General features: G+C 40.1%; 1 protein-coding gene across 2 annotated transcripts in view; it reads right to left on the reverse strand.

Annotated features, from left to right (window-relative positions):
* Positions 1 to 24,104, reverse strand: part of ttc28 (tetratricopeptide repeat domain 28) — a 178,780-nt gene that overhangs the window by 111,462 nt on the left and 43,214 nt on the right. Inside the window, exon 1 of one of the 2 annotated variants that reach the window (XM_030742338.1) lies at positions 15,255 to 15,337. The exons of the other annotated variant lie outside the window; for it this stretch is intronic. Coding sequence (XP_030598198.1) covers positions 15,255 to 15,281 — 27 coding nt within the window. The 5' untranslated portion in view covers positions 15,282 to 15,337. Of the gene's footprint in view, positions 1 to 15,254; positions 15,338 to 24,104 lie in introns of those variants that run through there. 2 annotated transcript variants of the gene reach the window in all.

The following is a 24,104-nucleotide window of genomic DNA, read 5'->3' on the forward strand; positions in this document are numbered from 1 at the left end:
TGACTGTATGTTACTGCAAGGCAGTCGCATCCGACTCACTCATGAAATTCTGACCACATTTCTAGCAGAAGTTACAGCCATTCTAAATGCTCGTCCTCTAATTCCAGTCTCCTCGGATCCGGAGCATCCTCACATTCTATCACCTGCCATGCTTCTCACACAGAAGGGCAGTGTTCCTCCACCTCTCTCCTCCAGTGTCAACCCAAGAGAAATGTTGAAGAGCCAGTGGAAACGTGTGCAGTTTCTGGCCGATGATTTCTGGAATAGATGGCGAAAGGAGTATCTTTGCACTCTGCAGTCTCGGCAGAAATGGCAGCATAAACAACCGGATATTAAAGAAGGAGATGTGGTTCTCCTTAAAGAAAGACAAGCCAGGAGGAATGAATGGCCAATGGGTGTTGTTGTCAAGCCTGTTCCCAGTCAAGATGGACTCGTGAGGAAGGTTGAAGTCAAGGTTGTTCAGCATGGTACAACCAAAACCTATTACAGACCAATTTCAGAAATAGTTTTCCTTTTGCATTCCCAAATCAGAGAACATTAATTGTGGTATCCTGGAAGATACCAGACGGGGAGTGTTTTGGGCTTTTGCCCTAAAAGAGCTGTTGTCCCTTTAAGACTGTCAGTAAATGGCATGTGACAGGAAGTGATGACCAGAAGTGGTAGAAGCCCATGGAAACCAGCAAGAAGGCTGCTGTATTTCATGCGTTCACCATCTCATGCAATCCTGCTGTTCTAGACCTCATAAAGGCATTCCCTGTAAGTAGGATGTTTAACTGGAAGTATATATTTGGTATTGTTGCAGTTTGAGACAATTTATCAAATATATTAATTTGTATTGAATATGAAGATTATATTTGTTGTAAATACATTAGTTGATGGAAGGTCATATTTCTGCTGCGTTTAATATGGCAGACACTATATGTTAAACACCTTTGTTTTAGACATGCGTGCATTTGAAGTACTAAACTTCCCGTGTATTTACTATTCTGTGTATTGTATTTCAGTTTCACACCGTTCACATTATAAAGACGCTCAAGTTCGACAGGGTGTCCTGGATTTATTGTGTGGAGGTGTTTAGCTTGCTGGATAGCCGAATGGAGATTTCTGCGAGGCCAGTACATAAAGACTTCAGGCAAATAATAGGGGGATACGTTGACCAAACAAAGACGGTAATAATTCAGGTAATGTTAATTCAGATATGTCAGAGTGCATGTGGATAACTCTTCCTGCCTTTTCCATTAATAATTAGAGTTGAATTTACAGGGTCTCTTTCAGTAAACTTGCCAGCTATATCGTGTCCAGACGAATATGCATACAACAGCAAATGTTTCAACTCTGAATCACTGTTGGTTGACTGTCTTTTCTTGACAGCTACTCTGGGACGAAGCATACTTCCAAAATAAAAAATCGTGCCAATGCCGTGATACCATCTGCTGGACCTCCTTCTTCAACATCACCTGAATGTTTCTTGGACTTTCTAGAAAAGGTGAATGTGTATACAAGAATTTTTTAATATAACTCTTTACCAATTAGAACAAAACAAAAGGAAGACAACTGCTGTGAGACAAGTAAGGTACTCGTGGACACTCATGACCTCTTGCTATATAGACCATTTCTTATCACACCAGGCTAGCTGAGGCTACAGTCACACTAAAGAAAGCAGTGGTTGGAGATAACCATGTGACCAAAATTATTGCAAACATGTGCAATTAACTTTTGATTTCCTTGCCTTTGAAGGAGTCAATTTGAAAATGGAAACCAAGTCTGAGACCAATCACAGTCAGGTGCTATCTTCAAACCAACTTTGGTGCATCAAAATGGCAATAAATAAATGAGAGAAATGAGAGAATGCTGAAGAAGAATCAGCATGTTTAAGATATGAGGCTGAACTCTTAAGACTGGGGGCTGCTGTGTGGTCTCGAGGACAGAGACGGAGGTGGAACGCAGGCTTATTTCAATGAATATTACAAACTATCAGGGCGTGATTTGATGGGAAGGATGGGGTGGGTTTCCTCCCTCTGGTCTACATGTCCCTGTCTCTGCTAAATAGTTTTTTTTAGCTCCGGTGGGGATAAAACTATGTCCCCCCCCTCTGATTTGTTGCGCTACATCTTGAAAGAGGCTACAGTGCAAACAATAATGAAATCAGAAGCCTTCACTTTACAGGACTCCTGATCCAGTGACAAAAACACAAAACTGAAACAAGCCTGAAACACCATCTTTAAAAAAAAAAAAAAAAAATGGGTACAAATGCTTAAAATGTGCGGCTGCAAGACCAAAAACCAGAAATATGTATCACAGTCGTGTGTGTGCGCACACGCAAACACACAGTGTATACACAGAGTGAAATAGTGGAGTCCCAGCACTGTTGGGTCAGTTCCACTGAGACTTGGAATAGGTAGGATACTATAAATAGGTTCAGCTACTTAACACACACACACACACACACACACACACACAATTCCTATTCTTTCTGCTATTCCCATCATGGCACAGTCTTTCCCTCTGCGCCTCTCCCTTTCACCTCGTCCTCTGCTTTATTTCTCGTCAGTATCCTGTTTGCAAAGTCACTTCTCCCCCTTCATTCCATTAGGTAACAGAGACCTTGACTGGAGGCACATCTTCTGTACTTTTCTGAGATCAGAAATCCAGTACTTGAATGTGCAAAACTGTATGTCTGGAGATGTGTTAACTTCAACTTCTTTTACCTTATTTTTTGTATTTTGTTTAATATAAAGGCACTTGTAAAATGTATTGCCTTCCTAAGAACAAAACAATGTGAAGATCAGATAAAGTACAGACAGAGAGACAGACAGACAGACAGACAGACGGGTGTTAATGAGAAGCAAAGAATAAATGGAAACTGGCATTTCTTAGCCAGGTTTAATCAGGCTATTATGGTTACTGTTTATGATTAAAAGCACATGTTTACATTGTACTCAACACCCTCTTTTAAAAAATAGAGACTAACAATTGTACATCAAGTGAATGAGAAGACTTAAGTGGGTAAAGTGGTAAAGATGAAAGATGTTGTGCTTCACGGGCAAGAGAAGCAAATTTCCAGTTGAACGTCACAATCCATTAGAGTCTGAACACTTTTCTGTAAAAGGCAAGTCAGAAAAGACTTTTTAAACAGTCCAGGTTCAAATCTGTGTGAACAACACGTATTCAAAATAAAAATGTGTTTTTATGTTGCCTGTTTGTATCCTGTGAATGAAGCCATTTGCCCTATTCAGGGTAGTTTGGATCATTTTGGACCTGAAGGTGTATCATGGAATTCACTGCAACATTTCTCCTGAATAACACTGACCCCACCAGAGTAACACAAACAGTCAAAAACACCTTCACATATTTTCACTAACTCCTACAATAGGGAATTACAGCCTGGCCTATAGTCTGTCAATAGTTAGTGGCTTTCAATGTTGTTCCATTATCTTGACTCCAGTTTCACCATTTTGGACTCAGCTGGGTGGTGGTATAGTCCTTGTCCCACCCTGGAAATCTGCTATGAGCCCTCCAGCTCGCAGCACCAGTGGATATCTGGTACCACAGCATTAAAGAGGTAGGTCCTTAATCTTTTGGACAAAGACACAATGTTCTGTTACTTCTATACACCACCACAGAGTGCTTAAATTTAAGGAGTTTAACAAAAAAACATTAAATGTTTAAGAATTACAGTCATTTTTATACATAGTGCCTTGTGTTCTGGGGCTCAAAGATAATTGGACAAGCTAACAGAATTTGAAATAAAGTCAATGACTGCCTGAAGTTGGATATAATTAAACACTGTGTTTCCTTTACTGCTGTCATCTTCAGTTGCTGCTTGTTTGTGGGTCTTTCTGCATTCAGTTTTGTATTTAATAACTGAACAGTATGCTCTACTGGGTTGGGATCAAATGACCGACTTGGCCACTGAAGAATATCGCATTTCTTTAACTTGAGAAACCCTTGGCTTGCTTTTGCTTTTGAGTCATTGTCCATTTACACTGTGAAGTGCAGTTTTGCTGCATTTGGCTGAATCTGAGCAGAGTGCAGCCATGCACACTTTAGAATTCTTCCTGCTACTTCTATCAGTGAGACACCATCAATAAAGTGATCCTGGCTCCACTGGCAGCCATAACATTGCTTGCGTGGTGTTTAACAGTAATGCTGCGTTTCTTGTTTTCGCCACGCTTTCCTCTTCCCGTCATTCTGGTACAAGTTAATCTGGACATGGACTAATGAGGGAACCAGATCTCATCTGTCCATGAAAGTGTTTGTCAGTCAGCTGCCATGGGAGAAGAGGCGTATTATTGGCATTACTCAGTAATTCATTTAAGAAAGCATGCATATGCCTCTGTTCCCTTAAGGGAACACAAAAACAATCTAATTCTGCAGGAATCACTGCGCACCTTACTAGCTTTAACAGAATTTAACAGAAGTAACTGAAAACATAGAAAGAAGTTCTGGGGTGCTGCCATAGCGCACCTGGTTGAGCGGCAACCCATATACTGAAGGCTACTGCAGAAACCTGCCCCAGACCACTTCCTGCGTGTCAGTCCCGCCTTTTTCTCTTTGCTTTCTTGTTGATTATTTATGTCCTGTTTAATAAAAGTTAAAATATGAAGTATAAATTATCATTCCAATATCTTTTTATATCCCTTTTCCAACAATTTTATAAATTATTGGAAAAGGGGAGGGGGAGGGGGCGGGGGGGGGGGGGGTAGTTCCTTCCTTGTAGCTTGTCAAATAAATAAATAAATAACAGTTAAACAGCTATTAATACATTGCATTTCATCCAAGTAAATCCATTGCTAATGCAAACCTCTCGCCCACACCTGCGGACCATGTCCACCCAGCCTGCTGCATTTTCCAGTGTTTTATTTTTGTGAGATGCAAAAGTACCCGGATGGGATTTCTGGGTTAAAAACATTTCTAAAGTAGAATTTGTCTCAACAATGAGATGATTTTTGGGTTTAGGAGTATTGCACCAACAAAATAGTGGCTGCGGTTTATCTTTCATTCATGTGCCACAGAGCTCATTTAAATAAATAACCTATTTAAAAGGCGTATGTGGTTCTCCCTGCTTACTCCAGTTCCTTAAATCCCATTTGTTTGCTATAAAGCACACAAGCGCACACAATGCCTATGAACACATATGAGAGCATATAGAAGTGTCTGTCCTTTAGGGAGCCAAGCCTTGCTCTGCCAAGACAAAAACAAAGGTAAAGAGAGACTCATTTCTTTCCTGTGGCAGTCACGCCGAGGATGTGGCAATTTGTGAGCTTGTGCCGAAAGGAAAAGACAGGGAAAAATTACAAGTAACTACAACACTTTTTGAAAATATAAAATAACCTCCACTCCACTCAAGGCAGCTTGAACTGCAGCACATAAAAATCTGAGAGTCATGAATAAGTGTTTTTCCTGTTAGTGAAAGGAGGCATAACCACTTTTGCACACTTGAAGAGATTTCAGAATAAGAACGCAGTGCCTGAAAAAAAAAAAAAAAGACTAGTAGACACACATTTTAAACACATTCACAGATAAAGTGAGTCATTACAGGCAGATGAAGTGAGACCGGGCTGATGTTACTGCACATCTGTTCTGGTTCAGTGGGTGTAAAGTACAGCAAAAGAGCTATACAGAGACTGTGTGGTGATGTGTGATGACAATACTCTTTTAAACAGGGTTACAGACAAAAGGAGAGAAAACACAGCACAGGAGGAGGAGGAATAGCAGTGGTAGAGGGGTCCTCCTCTTGTCCTCTTGTCTATATTCTGCTTACGTGAAAGAAAAACTGTTTTATCCTTGCTTCTCCTCTCTGGAGAGCAGTGAAAGGATAAAGGGAGAAGCAGCCGAAATGAAGAGAGTGGTTTGGGAGAGAAAGACAGGGAGCCACACCACCCTTGCGATGAATTAGGGATCAGTAAAAGACAGTATCTCTGAGAACAGACATGGTGATAGGCGTGAAATAAACGGAGAGATAAACCGAGGGGGGGGGGGCCGTGTCCTGAGGATATGGAGGCGAGCAGCTCTATCAACGTGACAAGCTCCTGGAGAAATGTTGTCCTCTCAGCCTGGAGATGCACTGCATCTCTGAGGGAGGGAGAGAGAGAAAGTCAAGCTTTGCTCAACACTGAGGGAATTCCTTTATGCAAAAGCATTTTCTGCTTCTGTAATTCAAGGGAGGAAGAGTAAGCAGCAGACACAAGGACATATTAAATCTAACGCTATTCATCCCAAAACTTCACAATTTAGTTACGCTCCGTACACTCGTCCATTAAGGATTCTGAAGATTGTTTTGACCAGTGTGAACATGAAATGTCTCTGGTATGCTGTGAACATTAAGAGTCAAGGACCAAATCACTCTTTCTGTATTTATTTCAAGGACCAGAAGGACAAACCTTTTTGAATATCATCACTCATGTGTCCTACATCCTCTCAAACCCTCGAGACTGAAATAGAAAAATTTTAAGTTTACTAAAGAAGCTCCTCGCTTTCTATACAGGACTATGGCATGGTCACTGTCTTACACATATGGCATATTAGATAGTGTTAATTCAAAAACGGTCATGTTTTTGATCCTTTAAATAAAATAGAAAGCAATGCTTGTATCTCCAATAAAGTTGTACAAAGTGCAAAATAAAAAGGCTGTCCATTATGAAGATAATTGAAGTACTGTTACGTTACTGTATTACAGACTACAACTGGGTGCTAAACTCTGTACTTATTAGGGTACCAACCGCATTACGTTACTATTACTGAGTACCAACTCACAGTAAATCAATAAATACCAAATTTCAGTAAGGGAGCACATCTGGATTTGAGAGAGAGGCAGCAAAGACCACAGACTGTCACTCCTGCGATATGTTGAAGAATGAGAAAAGCACATGGCAGAGGCAGCAAGCCAGAAGTTGAAAAGTGGTTACATTTTTCAAAACTGGAACCTCTCTGCAACATTTGTGTAAAATGTAAAGCTGGCCATGAAAACACATTTAATCTGAGGACGCACCTGGTTGAACAAAACACATCCAACTTTAGCACATCTGTCGCCAACATATAAGAAGTAAAACCTACGGTCGAGACTTCAGCAGCTTCATTAACACCTTCAGTTGGATAAGTTCTTGTCAGAGAAATGCAGCATTTTTCACTGTGTTGGCTGATGTTTTTTCATTTTTATGCTGGCTGCACTGAAATTTATTATCAGCATCACAATAAACAAACATGTTATTTAAGGTAGTATGTCTGAAACCTTAGTGTGTACCCATAACATTAATAATCTAAAATTACTATTTAATATTGCATTATGCAAACACTATGTATGAAAAATGTTGTGAATAAATAAAATGTTTCAATTGAGAAGAATGGAATGAATTTGTAAGAGAAAATTTTGAATTTATTATTTCAAAACAAGCAGATTACTGAAAAAGTTACTGTTGGGTACCAGTACCAAATTCCATGTAGTAGTACCAGTATCAAACATGAAAGGTACCCAGCACTACTACAGACAAATGTAAGGTGATTACAATAATGTGTTACACCCAATATATACATATAACAGCACCACATCACACTTTTGGACAGATGATTTTGTACATAAAGAATGTTCAGTCATAGATATAATCTATGTTTTTGTGTTTTTCTGAGTTCAGCTGAACAAAGAGTGCAATAATAAATGAAGACTTTTAAGTGAAGGATGTGTACATTCCTGACATTTGTGGACACTTTATATTACACTTTATATTTCCAATGGTTCTAAGACAACCATGTTTTGCATATAAAGGAAGAAACTGTTTAAAGAAAAAAGAAAAGAATCATAAATGCTCTGCTATCTTTTGTTTGAGTGCTTCCTCTGGGTTTTCATCATCATGCACTGCAGAGGACAGTGGCACTTTATCCAGATTCAGCAGCCTTGCAGTTCATCTTTCTGGATTCTGAGAGCATCTGGTGATTATTTGGTGAACGCAATCAAACAGTATGTCTGAGTGAGCCCTTGTGTAAAGAGGGGACTGAGGGCTAAGTGTTAAATCAGAGGCAAGCGTGTAGCTTTAAGCAGCTTAGCAGTGTTGTAAGTAAACACATAACACCCCGTGCTCCGCCAGTCCGAGCGAGCAGAATAGAATATGTTTGAGATGTTTTATGAACTCCTGCCTGGTAAATAGCAGCGCCTCAGAGAGACAGAGAAAAAGAAAGACAGTGAAACTCCACGTTTTATGTTTTTAAGAAAATAAAACACGTATGTCAGCCTACAGTAGAGCTCCTGAAGTTAGCGTGCATTCACTGTTTTGTTGAGTTATGCTGACTGGCAACAAACTAAACTGAAACTAATATTTACTAAACCTTTGGCTACGCTAAATACACAAACATAAATCACAAGTGACATATGACACTGGGTAAACACTGCATCTACAGTGTGTTCCACTGTGATACACTTAAATCTTAGTACAGTCCATTAGTTATTTTTATTGACAACATTTTTGTCTTGCAGTGAAGATCTGCGTGAACAGTGGGTGTACAAAGACAGTGGAGGCTGGGGTTTGCATCTTTATGAGGATGGAAGAAAAACAGGATTAAATTTAGATGAATTTTTCAAAAAAAAAAAAGCGCAATAAACAAATACAGTAATAAAAAATATGACATTTATCAAATCAGGTTTCCCTGATATCATGGAAAAACGTATTAACTGTGTTGTTTGTAATTGCCTTGATCATCCTTTACAATTATTTTAAAACTTGCTGGATAGGCTTCTTTTAATAAGTATACAGTACCAGTCAAATCGATGAGTGTGTCCTATGGAAGAGGAGAACTCAGAGGATGATTTGTTCATGAAAGAGCAACAGTAACAAAATAACTACAACAAAAAAAGAATGAAATTTATGAGAAAACAACCATGAATTAGGGTACAGCCTGTTGGGTGTTGACTGAGGTTTCTTACATATATTCAGTACCTCCAGGCTTGCTCATGGACATGTGAACTTCTCACAAAAACTGTTTGTTTGTGTACATGGACACAATTGTCTTGCTTTCATGATTTCATGTTTTCAAAGATCAAAACCTCAAAAATAAATTAGGAAAAAGTGGAAATGGAGGTGCTTTAACCTGTTGTTTTTGTTTGTTTTGTTTTCATCTTAATCTCCTGAGACCCAAATGCATTTTTTTATTTCTCCAAGCTATTTGAGAGTTTAAGTTTAAGTATAAATACTAAGCATAACATAAAATACTGTAACTGTGAGTAATTTTATTTCCTAAACCTATTTTTAAATGCCTAAACCTAAGTAAATAATTTTAATGCTTAAGTAGGTTTTCTTTTCCTTTTTCCCCCTCTAAACCTATTAGAGAAGATTCAAGTGGCAAATAATAATGCAATTAATATAACACAGTTGAACTGTAACTATCAAAGGGCCGCTTGTATCCACAATCTTAATCTTTCAGTCACTACCCAGAGCTCCCAGAGCAGGTGAGGGTAGGATCGACCAATACATAGACAGCTTTGCTTCCACACTCAGCTCTCTTCACCAAAACAGATCCGTCTGATCCATCTGTCAGTCTCCTCCTCTACTCTCCTCTCACTAGAGAACAAGACTCTAAGATACTTAAACTTCTCCACTTGGGGCAGCAACTCCACCCTTCTCAGGCAGAGAACCACGACCTCGGACTTGGAGGTGCTAATTCTCATTCGTGCATTCATTTAAATTATCTATCTGCCCACTTTATGAACAAAAGCTCAATATTATTTCTCCTTTTAGCTATGTTTGTTCAGCACCAGTTCCTGAAGAAAACGTTTGGCTTTTTAGCTTCTTAACGTTGCACTATGTTCTCCAGCTTGCTGCTAACACCGGCGCTCTGCTGTTGGTATTGAGCAGGTAGTGTGCACAGCTGTCTGCTGCTGCTGGAAATAAAGTGGCAAGAATTAAAAGAAAATGTTATGTGGTCTGAAAAACCAGAACAAACAGCTTGAAGAGCAGAGGAGTACTGCAGAATCCTCTGTGAGCTTTTAAAACAAACTCATCCATGTAGTACATAGTTGTACTTTAAGCGTCTATTATGATACAGTCACAGTGGATTAAAAATATATAGGTCAAGGAGGGATACAGTAAATGGTCATAAATCAGATACTAATGAGGACAAATATGAATGTAGTGTACACACCTGCTCATTAAAGTAAAACTCCAGAGTATATAATAATTGAGGACAACTAATTGCATGTTTCAAAGTATATTCAGAGGAAAACCTAAAGACAGATATATGAATCCTACAAATTATCCAGCTGAAATCATTATTATTCATTCTTCTTCCTTTGCTTCCCATCTCTTTCATTCCCCTTTTAATTCCTCCTCTTCCCACATGAATCCAACAGTGACAGATTACATAATCCTATATTACCTACATTATATTTCTGTTATGAACTCCATGCTCTGTCACAGCAGTGCCTTTTGCTTGTCCCTTTCTCTCCTTCCTGTCTGATTTTAATGTCATTGCTTAGATTAGATGGCCCAGAAGCCCAAGCTTGCACTAGCAAACTGTGTGCACTGAAAGGAATCTGGACAAGCATGTAGTTTATGCATGTGTCTTCATGTTTGTGCACATGAGTCGGCTCTAATTTGTGGTACATGGTGCTGAGCAGAAAGGGAATATTGATTTTATACCACATTACATCATTAAATACCAGTATGATTCAATTTAACACACTGCAGCTCATCTCGCAGTGACTACCCTAAATTCACTCTGCATTTTTGAGAAATAAAAGCATTTTATTCTTCAAAATAAAAGCACTTAATCACAACAACTGCTGCTTTATTGGAAACCTAAATACTTATCCTTGAAAAAAGTATGTAAAGTATTTTAAGGACCATCAAAGCCCACAGAAGAAACACAGTAAATCTGCAGCAATGCCAGCATGTACTACAAGTGGTCAACTAAGTTTCTTTCAGAGGTTTTCATCAGCCTGTTAGGATCCCGAGGCTACTCAAGATGGGAACCACAGTGAGATGTCAGGTCGGCGTGGAGCCTTTACAGAGCAAACCATGCAACTCTTGCTCAAAGTTAACAGTAGTTAAAAGCACAATTCTCAAAAAACAGCAAATTATTTACTTTATGACATCAGTCTTAAAATTCATAAAATGAAAATCAGTGTCCTGTGCCCAGGATGAAAATGTCTTTAAGAGCTACAGTATGACTAACCTATAGACATGACTCCTTACTGTTCTAGTGCCCCTCTTCTGTGGTGTGTCATATTTGCCTCTCTTAGATGCTCTTTTCTTTTTTTTATAAGCAGTCACGTTATTGACCTGTTGCCAATTAACCTAATGAGCTGCAAAATGTTCATCCAGCTGTTTCGTTTTAGTGCCACTTACTTTTACAACCTTTTGCTGGCCCCGTCCCAACTTTTCTGGAGAAAAATTAGCTAACATTCAAAATGGGCTAATATTTTTCATGTAATAGTAAAATGCCACAGTTTAAACATTTGATATGTTGTCTGTGTTCTACTGTGAATGCAATATGGGCTTATGAGATTTGCAAATCATTGTATTCTGTTACATTTTACACATACTCATTTTTGGAATGGGGTTGGTTGTAGCTCAGGAGGTAGAGCAGGTCATCTACTAATTGGAAGGTTAGTGGTTCAATCCCTGGCTGCCCTAGTCTGCATGGCAAATCCCTGGGCAAGACATTGAAACCCAAGTTGCTCACCAATGCACCTACTGGAGTGTGAATGTTAGATAGAAAGCAATTATGCATGGAAGAAAGTGTTGTATAAAGCACTTTGAGTGCTCAGAGTAGAAAAGCACATTGTTCCATAAGCAACAGAGCTAATGCCTTTGTTATATAAAGCTTGCTAATTAGCAAACACAGTTTTTTATTGAACAAAATTATCCACTTAAAGAAGGTCAGTGAGGAAAACAATCCAGTACAGAGCAAATGACTTAAGTGACTGTGACACACTTGATGTTTAGCATTGCAGCAGTTAGCTTGACTCCACTAAAAGTCATAATCCTGTAATTACATATAGTGTTTGGTTAAAACTGAGACCTGAATGTGTTCATTTTGATGAATTGACTAGTTAGGCATTTGCAGACAAGTATGCCTGTTTCAAGCAAACTACAGGTGACCGCGGCAATCTGCTATTGACCAAAGACATCATAAGGAAGCTGTTGGTGTAGCACACGCTTTGCAACCGATTTCACTGGGACGGCCAGCAACCTCCAGAAACCACTTGCGAACTAGTTGGGGAATACACGTTTTTTTCTGGCATCTGGTGCTTGCATCATGTCCAACAGGGCAGACAACTCTCAGCTGAATCCATGTGATTTTGATTAGGCTTTGACTCACACGGTTAAATTGATTTAATTAAAAAGAAGCTTATTAAACAAGCTCGTTATTTGTGGATACAGTGTTCCTTGCTCCTTTTACTGAGCAGCATTTAAACTGATTCCTAGATTTTGTGCCATGATTGATTGTAATAATAATAGTTAGCATTAGAGTGCTAGTAGCCTTCAAACATCAATCCTTTTTTTTTTTTCACACTTCTAGTAATAACTTATGCTATGCCACTTTTCAGTGTGAACAGGACTAATACAGTGGATTATACAGAATAACTCTTTGGTTCCTTGTCTCCTTTCATCATCACTATTAGCACTCCAACAGCTGACTGTCTGGCCTTATCAATTGACACACTCCACAGGATGAGAGGGTAACTTTTTCCCACTGGGAGCTTTCCAGTCTTTATAGCTGGATCAACCACCTCGAGATGAGGACTCAGACTCTTTCCAAAAGAACTGCTGCTCCCTGTGATCTCTGAGCCAGAAACAAATTTGGTGAGGCATCGGATCCCTTGCCAGTTCACACTACCCACTCGATTGATGGAGGAGGTTTTAAAATATCAGCAACTGTCTTATCAAACATATTTTGCTGCAAGGGGGGTTGCTCTTACTCTTCAGACAAAAAAAGACCAAGAGTCTACAGTCATGCTGCATTTTGGATCAGCTGTGTCTCGAGTTAAATGGTAAGATCAGCATGTTAACCTTTGGTAGATGAAATTATTTTACCTAAAACTTCTATTTAAAGGCAGAGCTTAGCTATTCTAATGCTGATACTAAAAAAAATGAGCAAACACTGTAAGGTTTCATTTATGATGATTTGACACATTTAGCGTGTAAAACCAAAGTAGTATTTTTTTGTCCTAAATAGAGGAAAAGTCAGAGAACCTCATCTTCTAAAAACACGATTCAATGGCAATGCATTCCATAACTGTTGAAGCAAAAATTTTAAATAAATAAATAAACAACAGGAACAACAAAAAACTAAAGTAAGTTAGAAGATTGCCAGAGTCATTTGATTTCGTCCTACACTCTCACAAACAAAAATAAGGTAAATGTCAATTTATGTCCCTACAGATGTGAGTGGCTCTACAGGTAACAATGTCTATCATTTTAAAAGGTAAAAGCTTACATATTCTATAAGTTTCACCTTGTATTTGTCTGATTTGTGCTGCTTTTAGCACTGTCACCTAAGAGCACTAGGTTAAAAGTTCCTGGAACATTTCTTCTTCCACCATGGTGTCCCAATCATGTGAAAATGACAACAGAAAATGGTAGCGAAAACGCGAGCAGCAGCTTTACCAAACAGGACATCCCAATGGACACAATCCAAGGCTCAAAAGATGAGGACACTGTTGAAAAGAAAGGTCTGAAGAATTTGGTACTGTGGATTTGCTATTTTGTCTATTTAAAGTCCAACAAAGAAGCAGGATAGCATACTTAGCAAACTGTGTCCAAAGCATGTTTCCACAAAGGCAGGTAACACCATTAAGTGTTTTTACCATCCTTCCACAGTGCATAGCTGCCCGTTTACCTGCACAATGTACGTAAAATGCAAAACTCAGGCACTTTCTCCCAAACGATGCCTTACAACAAATAACAAAGAGACACTGTGAATGCGAATGCAGCATCCTACTTTATTGTAAAAGACCTGATGTAAGCAAGCACAGCCGAAAATGTCAGATTCAAGCAGCTCTCGTTACCAGCTCCCTGACCATAAATATTTCTCATTCCTGAGCTATACACAGAGTGATGACAGACAGTTGAACAGCTGTGTCATACTTTGCTACCACATCAGATTTGTGGTCAAGTCACATATCTGATCCATATATAAGCCTCACTGCCCACTGCATTGAGACAGACCAAAAACAAACCCAAAAAGGTTTCAACCTCAAGAAGGTTAAAGGATCACAAAATGTATCAACATACCAACAAACCACTGAACCAATACAGCACTGACCTGCTGGTGGCACTAAGAAAAAGTCAGAGGACCATCAAAGTGAGCAGGTTTTACCCATTAGTGTGCATACTAAATGTCATGGCAATCCAAATAATCATCAAAATATGTCAATCTGGGTCAAATTAGCAGAAAGTCAAATATTGCAGACTCTGCGTTTCTGGCACAGCTACACCTACACCACCTTCATCTGAGGTGTATGAAGGAGGAGAAAAAGTCTAAAGAGGTCTAAAGTTCTCTTTAGACTTGAGGCCTACATCAGGTTCATTGGTCCAACCATCACTGTCATTCTTGATATTAATTACCATGCGTCATGACACACGTGTCAGTCTGGGTAAAATCCAGAGAGCTGGGCTAAAATTTGTATGACACAAGAAACCCTGTCATCTTAATGTGCACAGCAGCAGTGAATGTTCATGTTCAATGGGGCTGCTATCAGTGCTGTTATGCACTTTCCAGGTTAAATTACTGAAATTTATCAGTTAATTAATTTTGGCTTCAGTGGTATACTGTAATTTTCTAAGGCAGAGGACGAATATGAAAGCAAAATGTAAGACAAAGTACATGGATATTTACTTGTCTATGATGTCTGAGGCAAACTACAATATGGTAGCATTTTTTTCTGCCTTAGTAAAAGTAAAATATATATACCTACTGTCCTGCTGCTGCTGCCCACTATGAGCCTATTTTGTATGGTTTCACTAAAAGGAATTATAGTGTTTCTGGTAGTGGATGGTAAGCTTACAGGGACTTCATCCAGATTTGTGGAATTTTTCGTCTTGTGAATAATCCTCCAATAATCCTGCACAGACACACTGCTGAAGTGCCTTTCTGAAATGCGGGCTATTAATGGATTATCCTTAATAAAGTGTCCGTGACTGCGCTTTCTTTCTGAATGTTTAAATAGTCCCGTTGATCCCAAAGTCAGTGCCAGTCAGTCATCCGCCACATTCCGCTGCAACTTTGGAGCAGAGACAACTTAAAAGCCACAGTTTACTCACCTTCTTCCTGGGCTGCCATTTCATCATATTTGTAAGCCAGATATGCGCAGCAAGTGTCACAACAGCCGATGTGGACGCGACAGCAGAAGCATCTCAAAAGCGCGCGTTCAAAAACTGACTCCACCGGCTTGCTACGGACCCGTTGGATGGAGAAGTGCAAACGTAACGGATGCAGAAATGAGTTACTTATAATTCCCTTACAATGCCACTGGAAACCACCGGGTAACACCTGGCGTAGTGTGTTATCCGGTCATCCAACCGCCGGCTCGTACACAGCATCATCTGTGCGCTCCAGCAGCTCCAGCAGCTCCGAGGACGCAACTGAGCCAAGAGCCGAAAGAGCCGAGAGGGAAATCCAACACCGACTATCCCTCTCTCACTCTCTCTCTCTCTCTCTCTCTCTCTCTTCTCTCTCTCTCTCTCTCTCTCTCTCTCTCTCTCTCTCTTTCTCTCGCTCTCTCTCTCTCTCTCTCTCTTTCTCTCGCTCTCTCTCTCTCTCTCTCTCTCTCTCTCTCTCACCACACGCGCGCCGTAACCACTGTGTTAGGTATGATTTCCTTTTAATATTTAACAATAAAATGCCGCGTTTTCACTTAACAATCGTTAACAGAGATCCAGAATGCACAGTGAAATAAGCCTTCAGTACATTCCAACTTTATCAGGGATTGATGGATCGTTTAGTTGCGCCCCAAGCAGCCACTTTCCACTTAGAACAGAAATCTTTAGTACAGTAAACATCTGTTAATTTACTTAAGGGGTTAATTTTAAAATTAACGGGCCAGTAATTTAATGTAAACTTACAGTGAAATATTTTACAGTGACTCTATATTCACAAAATGAACATAGATGAATGGAAAACTGCTGAATTGCAGATTGCAAGCGTCTGATGATGTAAACAGCTGTCACTCTGGTATAGAGCTTAAAATTTTGGAATCATGGAAAATTCCAAAATGCATGCATTAATTTTAAAAATTCAGCTGCCCAATGGAGCAGACTGACCAGCCAATTTTATCTAGAAAATGATTTACACAATGCACTACACCGGTGTATCTCAACCACTGGGAGAGATAAGTGTACAGCATTCACTTTTTCACCATTAAGACTACAACATCTGGGAACCGGTGGAGAACTTCATGTGGTCGTACTTGATAGTGTGGACTCAATTGTGAACTTGTACTAAGTATGGAAGTATAGAATTTGAGACACAGGATAGACACGGTTTATTGTCTAATCTGACAAATTTAAGGCTGCAGAGCATGCCTATAAACAAATGACTAAATGGATCAGGAGTGAACAATGAGAAACTGGGGCTGTTGTGGAGTTGCTGCACCAATAATCTGAACTCAATTATACTCAAATCTCTGGCTCTGTTTGGTCTTAGTTATTTCCTGTTTTATTTTGTCAGTCCCTTGCATCATGAGCACTGTGTTCAGTTTTGCTTCCCCTTTTCTCATTAGTTAGATTCCATTCACCTATGTCTTGTTTTACCATGTGTGTATTTAAGCCCTCAGTCTTCCTCAGTTCCTTGTTGTATCCTCCTCTCATTCTGTGTTTTCCCTTAGTCTCTGAGTTTTTAGATTTCTGACTCCAGCCCAGGCTTGTTTCATATTTTGTATTTTTCCCTGTAAGTCTCCAGCAATAAAGCTAAATTTAAGTTTATTCTGTGTCCTCTGAGTCCTGCATTTGGGCCCTACTCTGCCTGCCACACAGCCATTTCTTGACATGAACTTCATCACTAAGAATATTTCTCCTCTTTGAGAGAAGAATAATGGTAAATGGTAAATGGACTAGTTCTTACATAGCGCTTTTCTACTCAGTATGAGCACTCAAAGCGCTTATACAACATGTTTACATTCACCCATGCACTCCCATTCATACAAGCACTTCCATGTTTACTAAGCTAAGTGCTTTTAATTAGCTAACACTCACACACATTCATACTCTGACGGGATGGTCGGAGAGCAACTTGGGGTTAAGTATCTTGCCCAAGGATACATTGGCATGTAGCCTGGAGTAGCCAGGAATCGAACCGCTGACCTTCCGATCGATACTGACTTGAAGTGCTCTGCCATTAGCCCTTATTTGCCCTTATGAACTATTTTAGTTATGACATCAATAACATGGTTAATTTTTTAGCACTGACTTACACAATACCTCCTGGTGTATAATACAGTGCAAAAATATCACTTCCAAGTCTTGGCTAATTTCAGTCACTTTGTCTTGCATCCGCTTCAAAACTCCAACATTTTTCTCTGTCAGACTTGAACAGCCACCGGCTGTAACACCTGCCAGTTTGTCCCATTTCAGCCCCAGCCTATCAAAGCATGCAGTTACCTTTGTCTCAGAGATCACAGCTCTTGCCCAGAGCCATGGAGAAAAAGTCAAAATTGTCCACTTTGTTTTCAACTGAAGCTCCAGATTTCCAGCAATGTCCTTGATCTGTCTTGTTACGGTTCACCTGGAGAGGGGCACATTCGTAAATGCTTTTTTCCCCCTTTATATATATATATATATATATATATATATATATATATATATATATATATATATATATATATATATATATATATATATATATATATATATATATATGTATATATGTATATATATATATATATAGGCATGCAGTGTCCACCAAACACTCTTTGATAAACTCTCTATCAGATAAAGGCTTTTCTTTCTGTTGTTTTTGCGACTTTGTGGGAAATAATGCTGTTCTTGACTGCTCCATCCCTGGATGTGTAAAGCTTGATAAAAAGTCCTCATTGCTCTTGTAGCTTTGCTAGGAAACACTCAGATGTCCACTCCTGCTAAATACTTAGAAGTCCATGGTTTGGTAATAACTATGTTCTGCATTAGTCTTTTTTTTGTTTTTTTGTTTTTTACACTGAGCTATCTTCTGGGACCAGCAAACTCAATAATGTTCCAGTACATTTACAGTGTCAGCATTTGCCTACACACACATACATGAATAAATAAAATTTTAAAAAGCAGTTGTCTTAAAAATAAAAGCAGCAAAGTTGCATTGTGATTTCTCACAAATACAACTATTTTGGCTGAAATGGGACAAACTGTATGATATATAGTAATTTATGTTTGAATCCTAATTTCTCATTGACCTCACGCGGGCCAGTCAGGGACAACCAAAGAACTGGATGTGGTCTACAGGCCATAAAATCCCTAAGTCTGATACAGATTAACAAACTGAAGGGAAAAACAGGAATTGAGTACCTTTAGTGAAAATGCTACTAGAGGAGTCACTTAATATCGATTGTACAAGTTTCTGGGACTCTTCGGGAGCCATGATCACCTGCTCCCTTTGCCACAGTGGAACATCTGCCTCGCTCCTGCACTACATCCATGAATCTTCTCTGTGGTCTTCCTCTTTTCCTCCTGCCTGGCAGCTCCATATTCAACATCATTTGTCCAATATATCCACTATCTCTCCTCTGCACATTTTCAAACCATTTCAGCTTTGCCTCTAACACTGTATCCAAAACGCTCCAACCTGAACTGTTCCTTTGATATAAGCATTTCTAATCTTGTCCATCCTCACTCCCTTAACATTTCCAGCTCTGCCTCCTGTCTTTCTGTTATTGCTACCATCTCCAAACCATATATCATAGCAGGTCTCACTGCCATTTTGTAAAGCTTCCTTTTCACTCTTTCTGCTTTCCTGCTGTCATAAATCATGCCTGCACGCTCTTCATCAGATCTCTTGTGCACTGTCCGTTGCTTTGGATGGTTGACCCAAGGTGTTTAAATTAATCTACCTTCACTATTTGTACTCCTTGCATGTTCACCTTTCTGCTTGTCTCCCTCTAATTCACACACATGTATTCTGTCTTGCTTCGACTGACTTTGATTCCTCTTCTCGCCAGAGCATACCTCCACCTCTCCAGGCTCGCTTCCACCTGATCCCTACTCTCCCTACAGATCACAATGTAGTCTGATCACATCTGGACTCCTGCCTGATCAGTCAAATTGTCCACCTTGAACTCATGTGTCACTCCTACCACACATCTCATCTCATCACTGTCTCGCTGTCCTGCACCACCCTCACATACTTCTCTGCCGCTCCTGACTTCCTCATGCAGTACCACAGTTTCTCTCTTGGCGCCCTACCATATGCTTTTTTTTTTAGATCCACAAAGACAGTGCAGTTCCAGCTGACCTTCTCTATACTTCTCCATGAACACTCTCAAAGCAAACATCGCATCTGTAGTGCTCTTTCTCAACATGAAGCCACACAGCTGCTCACTGATCATCACCTCTTTTCTCATAGCTTCAACTTCAACCTTATCCCTCTATAGCTACTACAGTACTGCACATCACCCTTGTTCTTGAAAATTGGTACCAGCACACTTCTCCTTTCCTCAGGCATTGGTAAATAGTCTGGCCAAAAAGTCCACTGCCCTCTCTCCTAGAAATCTCCATACCTCCACAGGTATGTCATCTTGAGCAACCGCCTTTCCACTCTTCATCCTCTGCATAGCTGCCCTCATTTCCTCTTTACTAATCCTCTGCACTTCTTGATTCACTAACTTTCCTCCATCCATCACCCTCTCTCTCTCATTTTCTACATTCATCAGCTCCTCAGAGTACTCTTTCCATCTTCTCAGCACACACACTCTTCACTTGTTAGCATTTCTGTCTATCTTTACCCACCCTAACCTGCTACACACCCATTCCTACTCGATCTCTCCGCCTAGCTAAAAGCATCCAACCTGTGGGGCACACTCCCTGACAACATTCAACATCAGACCTTTGATTTCCGGCTTCAAACTCGTGATCTTGTGACAATGTCTTCACCTCCACAACTGTAGATCACATAATCTTCCCTCAAGATTACACCTACTCCATTTATCTTCCTATCTACACCGTGGTAGAGCAGCTCAAATCCACCTCCTGTCCTCTGCTTCCCTTCCACCTGGTCTCCCGCACACACAATTTCTCTCCATCATATCAGCCAGCTCTCTCCCTTTAACAGTCATAGACCCTACATTTAGAGTCTTTCTCTCCTGCTGCCTCCTAACATGCCTTCCCCCTTTCCTCTTCCTTTGTCTTCGGCCAACAGTAACGCAGGTGCCAACAGCGCCAAAGGCTGTCATTGTTAACCTGGGCTTGACCGATTTGGTATGGAAAGCATATTCTTTATGATCTGCATATTTGATTTGGCCAAGCTTTCACTCCAGATGTCCTTCCTGACAGAACCCACGCCGTTTATCTATGCTTAAGACCAGCACACTGGTTTGTCAGGTTTTTGCAGAGGTCTAAAACATGCTTCACATAATTTTTATCCTCATCAAACCCTTCACTGAATCTCATGCATTGTCATCCTGGAAGGGAATTTGCACTCTATAAGGGGACAACTGAACCCAAAAACATGGCAGAAAAAATGCCCCTCATAGCATAACAGAGCCACCACATCCCCCCAGTGAAGGGGTCAGGGCTATCTAATTAAAATGTTGTTTCTGTGAACAATTTTTACACACCTGTATTGTTGCAGGAGCTTTACCTTACAATATAAAGCACCCTGAGGTGACTGTTGTTGTGATTTGGTGCTATATAAATAAAATTGAATTGAATACAGAAGCTATGGTGTAGTGATTAACACATTCGCCTTACATGTAAAAGACCCCTGGTTTGAGACCAGGAGGAGACAGTGTACTCCTTGTGTTGATCCCAAGCCCAGATAAATGGGAGTGTTGTGTCATGAAGGGCATCCAGCATTAAAACTGTGCCAAAATTGCTGTGGCAACCCCTTTGGGAATAAGGGAGCAGCTGAAAGTACCCAGCTATAGAAACAGAATTTAAAAAAAACCCACAAAGAAGTTAAAAATTGAATGTTATGACTTAATGCTGTTTTACCATCCACCTACAGTATAACCACTAATTGCAGAAGACAAAGACTTTTATCACTGTATATAAAGAAGGTCAACTATGAGTTTGCCCTCTCATGCTGGGTCACATCTTACTTTTTTCCATGTTGGGAGTGGAAAATAAACTCCCCAGGATCTCTCTCCATCCTTTCTCTTGTTGTATGCAAAGCTACACATAAGCAACTCTGCTGCTGTGTCTGTGTCACAGACCTCTACACCATCCACCTAAATTATCTAAATATTAAGAGTTAGTTCTCCTCCAATTCTCTCTTTTCACTCCCAATGTGTTATTTTGTCCCTATTGCATATCAATAACGTTTGTCTGTGCTTTCTTGTAGTGTGTGTGTTTTTTTTTTCCTGTTTGTTGTTTGTGGTTTCTTTATGCTCCTCTTTTCACTCTATTATTAATCCTCAGCCCCCTACCAGTCGCAGCAGATAGCGGCCCCATCCTGAGCGTGGTTCCACCGGAGATTTCTTCCTGCCAAAAAGGAGTTCTTCCCCATTTTCCTCAAGCGCTTGCTAATGGAGGACCACCTGGTTGCTGGAATTCTCTGCCTAATATTATAGGGCCTTTACCTTACATTATAAACCTTCTCAAGCTACATAAACACTACATCAATGCAGTTTAATTGAATTTAGAGGAGGTTGCAGAATACATCAGAGGATGCAACTTGATGATGTAGTAGATAGAATTCAATGAAAATCTCAGCCCGCGATGCCTGTCAAAGATGTGAACGCTGATGGTTTAACGATCAGAAAGAAACGCAGCGCCAGTTCTCTTCAAAGACCACCATATTTCCCGTTGTTGATACGGGGGGTAAATGAGTTACCATCTATATTTTGTGCTAATGATGAAATCATCAACAGGCCAAGAAGATCGAGGCAAAGCGGAGGTGATGTAATGTGGAGGTAACTGCCTGGATGTAGCTGAAACACAGGAGGAAGAAGAAAGGATAAGGTCGCAGATGACAAGCTGCCCCTCCTGTTAACATGACCATATAACTCTGCTGACTGCTCATGAAAACTTAATGCTGGCCCCAAACAAATTGTGCTGTGAGGCGTGGGATGGAAGTAGAATAACTTCTCAACATATTTCCAGAGCTGCTTCTATTGGCAATATTGCAACAACAGTTCACTAGGAAGATAAACATCATAACATCACAGCAAGTTAGCATCATAGTGCTGACATCTTTCTTATGAATTCTATGATAAAACAAAAACCTCTAATGACATAAGTCATAAAAGTTAATCATATTCCTTGTTGTTACATATGAAACATTTTTATTAGTAACACTGTGTGTTACTAGATGTGTTCACAATTTCCTTGACTTCACCTGATGACCTTGATATATCTACCTTGATGTTCCAGGTCCTGGTTACTGAAACACAGACAAACAGACCTTCTCTGCTCTTCAGTTATTTCTATGAGGCCAGTGTGCTGCCTGCTCACAGTTTAAATCTTCCCAGCTTGTAAACTAAAAGAGTTCCATACAAGCAACATCAGGCCTTCACTTTTGACACGATTAGGTCAAAATATCCCTGCAGAATGAATGACATAAGGCTCAACTGTTCTTTGTGTCAAGTCATAATGAGTGTCAGCTTGTTGGCATAATTAAAAAGTTGAATATGGTGAATATCAGTAAGCTCTGGGAAGAGTTGAAAGATAACTGGGAAAGTACAGCCGTAGTGCTGAGGGAAACTGATGCATCCTCTGAGCAGAGGAAAGAGGACAAAGAGACTTGGTGGTGGAAAGAGGAAGTACAAGAACATATTTAGAGTAAGGGGTTAGCAAAAAAAAATGCAATGAGGAAAGTAGACAGGAAGACTGGGAGGCACGGCGTAGAGCAAAGACAGAGGTAGCAAAGGCAAAGAAAAAGGCTTACAATGAGTTGTATGTGATGCTAGACACTAAAGAAGGAGAAAATGACTTGCATCAGTTGGCTAGACAGAGAGATCGAGCTGGAAAGGATGTGTAGCAGGTTAGGGTGGGTAAAGATAGAGAGAGAAATGTGCTTACAAGTAAAGAGTGTGTGTGCTGAGAAGAGTACTGATGAAGGTAGAAAATCAGAGAAATAGGCTGATGGATAGAGGAAAGTTAGTGAATCAAGAAGTGCAGAGGATTAGTAAGGAGGAAGTGAGGGCAGCTATGAAGAGGATGATGAGTGGAAAGGCGGTTGGTCGAGAGGACATACATGTGGAGGCATGGAGATGTCTAGGATGTAACAATGCTAGAAAGTGAGAGGATCCTTGAGGAATGGAGAAGAATTGTACTGGTGCTGATTTTCAAGAACAAGGGTGATGTGCAGAACTGTAGTAACTACAGAGAGATAAAATGGATGAGCTTGAAGCTATGAGAAAGAGTTTTTAAAGCTAGGCTGAGAAGAGAGGTGATGATCAGTGAGCAGCAATGTGGCTTCATGTTGAGAAAGAGCTCCACAGATGCGATGTTTGCTGTGAGAGTGTTGATGGAGAAGTACAGAGAAGGTCAGAAGGAACTGCACTGTCTCTTTGTGGATCTAAAGAAAACATATGATAGGGCGCCAAGAGAGAAACTGTGGCACTGCATGAGGAAGTCAGGAGGGTGGCAGGCAGGAGTCTACATGGACTATGATGTAGACGACATTGTAATCTGTAGGGAGAGGAGGGAGCAGGTGGAAGAGAGCCTAGAAAGATGTTGGTATGCTCTGGAGAGAAGAATTAAAGGAACAAAAAAAGGAAAGAATGAAATTAGTAGACGCAAGACAGAATACATGTGTGTGAATGAGAGGGAGAGGTGAAAGGAAAGGTGAACATGCAAGGCATAGAAATAGTGAAATAACGAAGGTAGATTAGACTTGGGGTCAACCATCCAAAGCAATGGACAGAGCACAAGAGAGGTGGAGAAGAGAGTGCAGGCAGGTTGAGACGAGTGTTGGGGTGATTTATGACAGAAGGATAGCAGCAAGACTGAAGGGGAAGGTTTACAAAA

This window comes from Archocentrus centrarchus, chromosome 12 (genome assembly GCF_007364275.1).
Source record: "Archocentrus centrarchus isolate MPI-CPG fArcCen1 chromosome 12, fArcCen1, whole genome shotgun sequence".
NCBI lineage: Eukaryota > Metazoa > Chordata > Actinopteri > Cichliformes > Cichlidae > Archocentrus > Archocentrus centrarchus.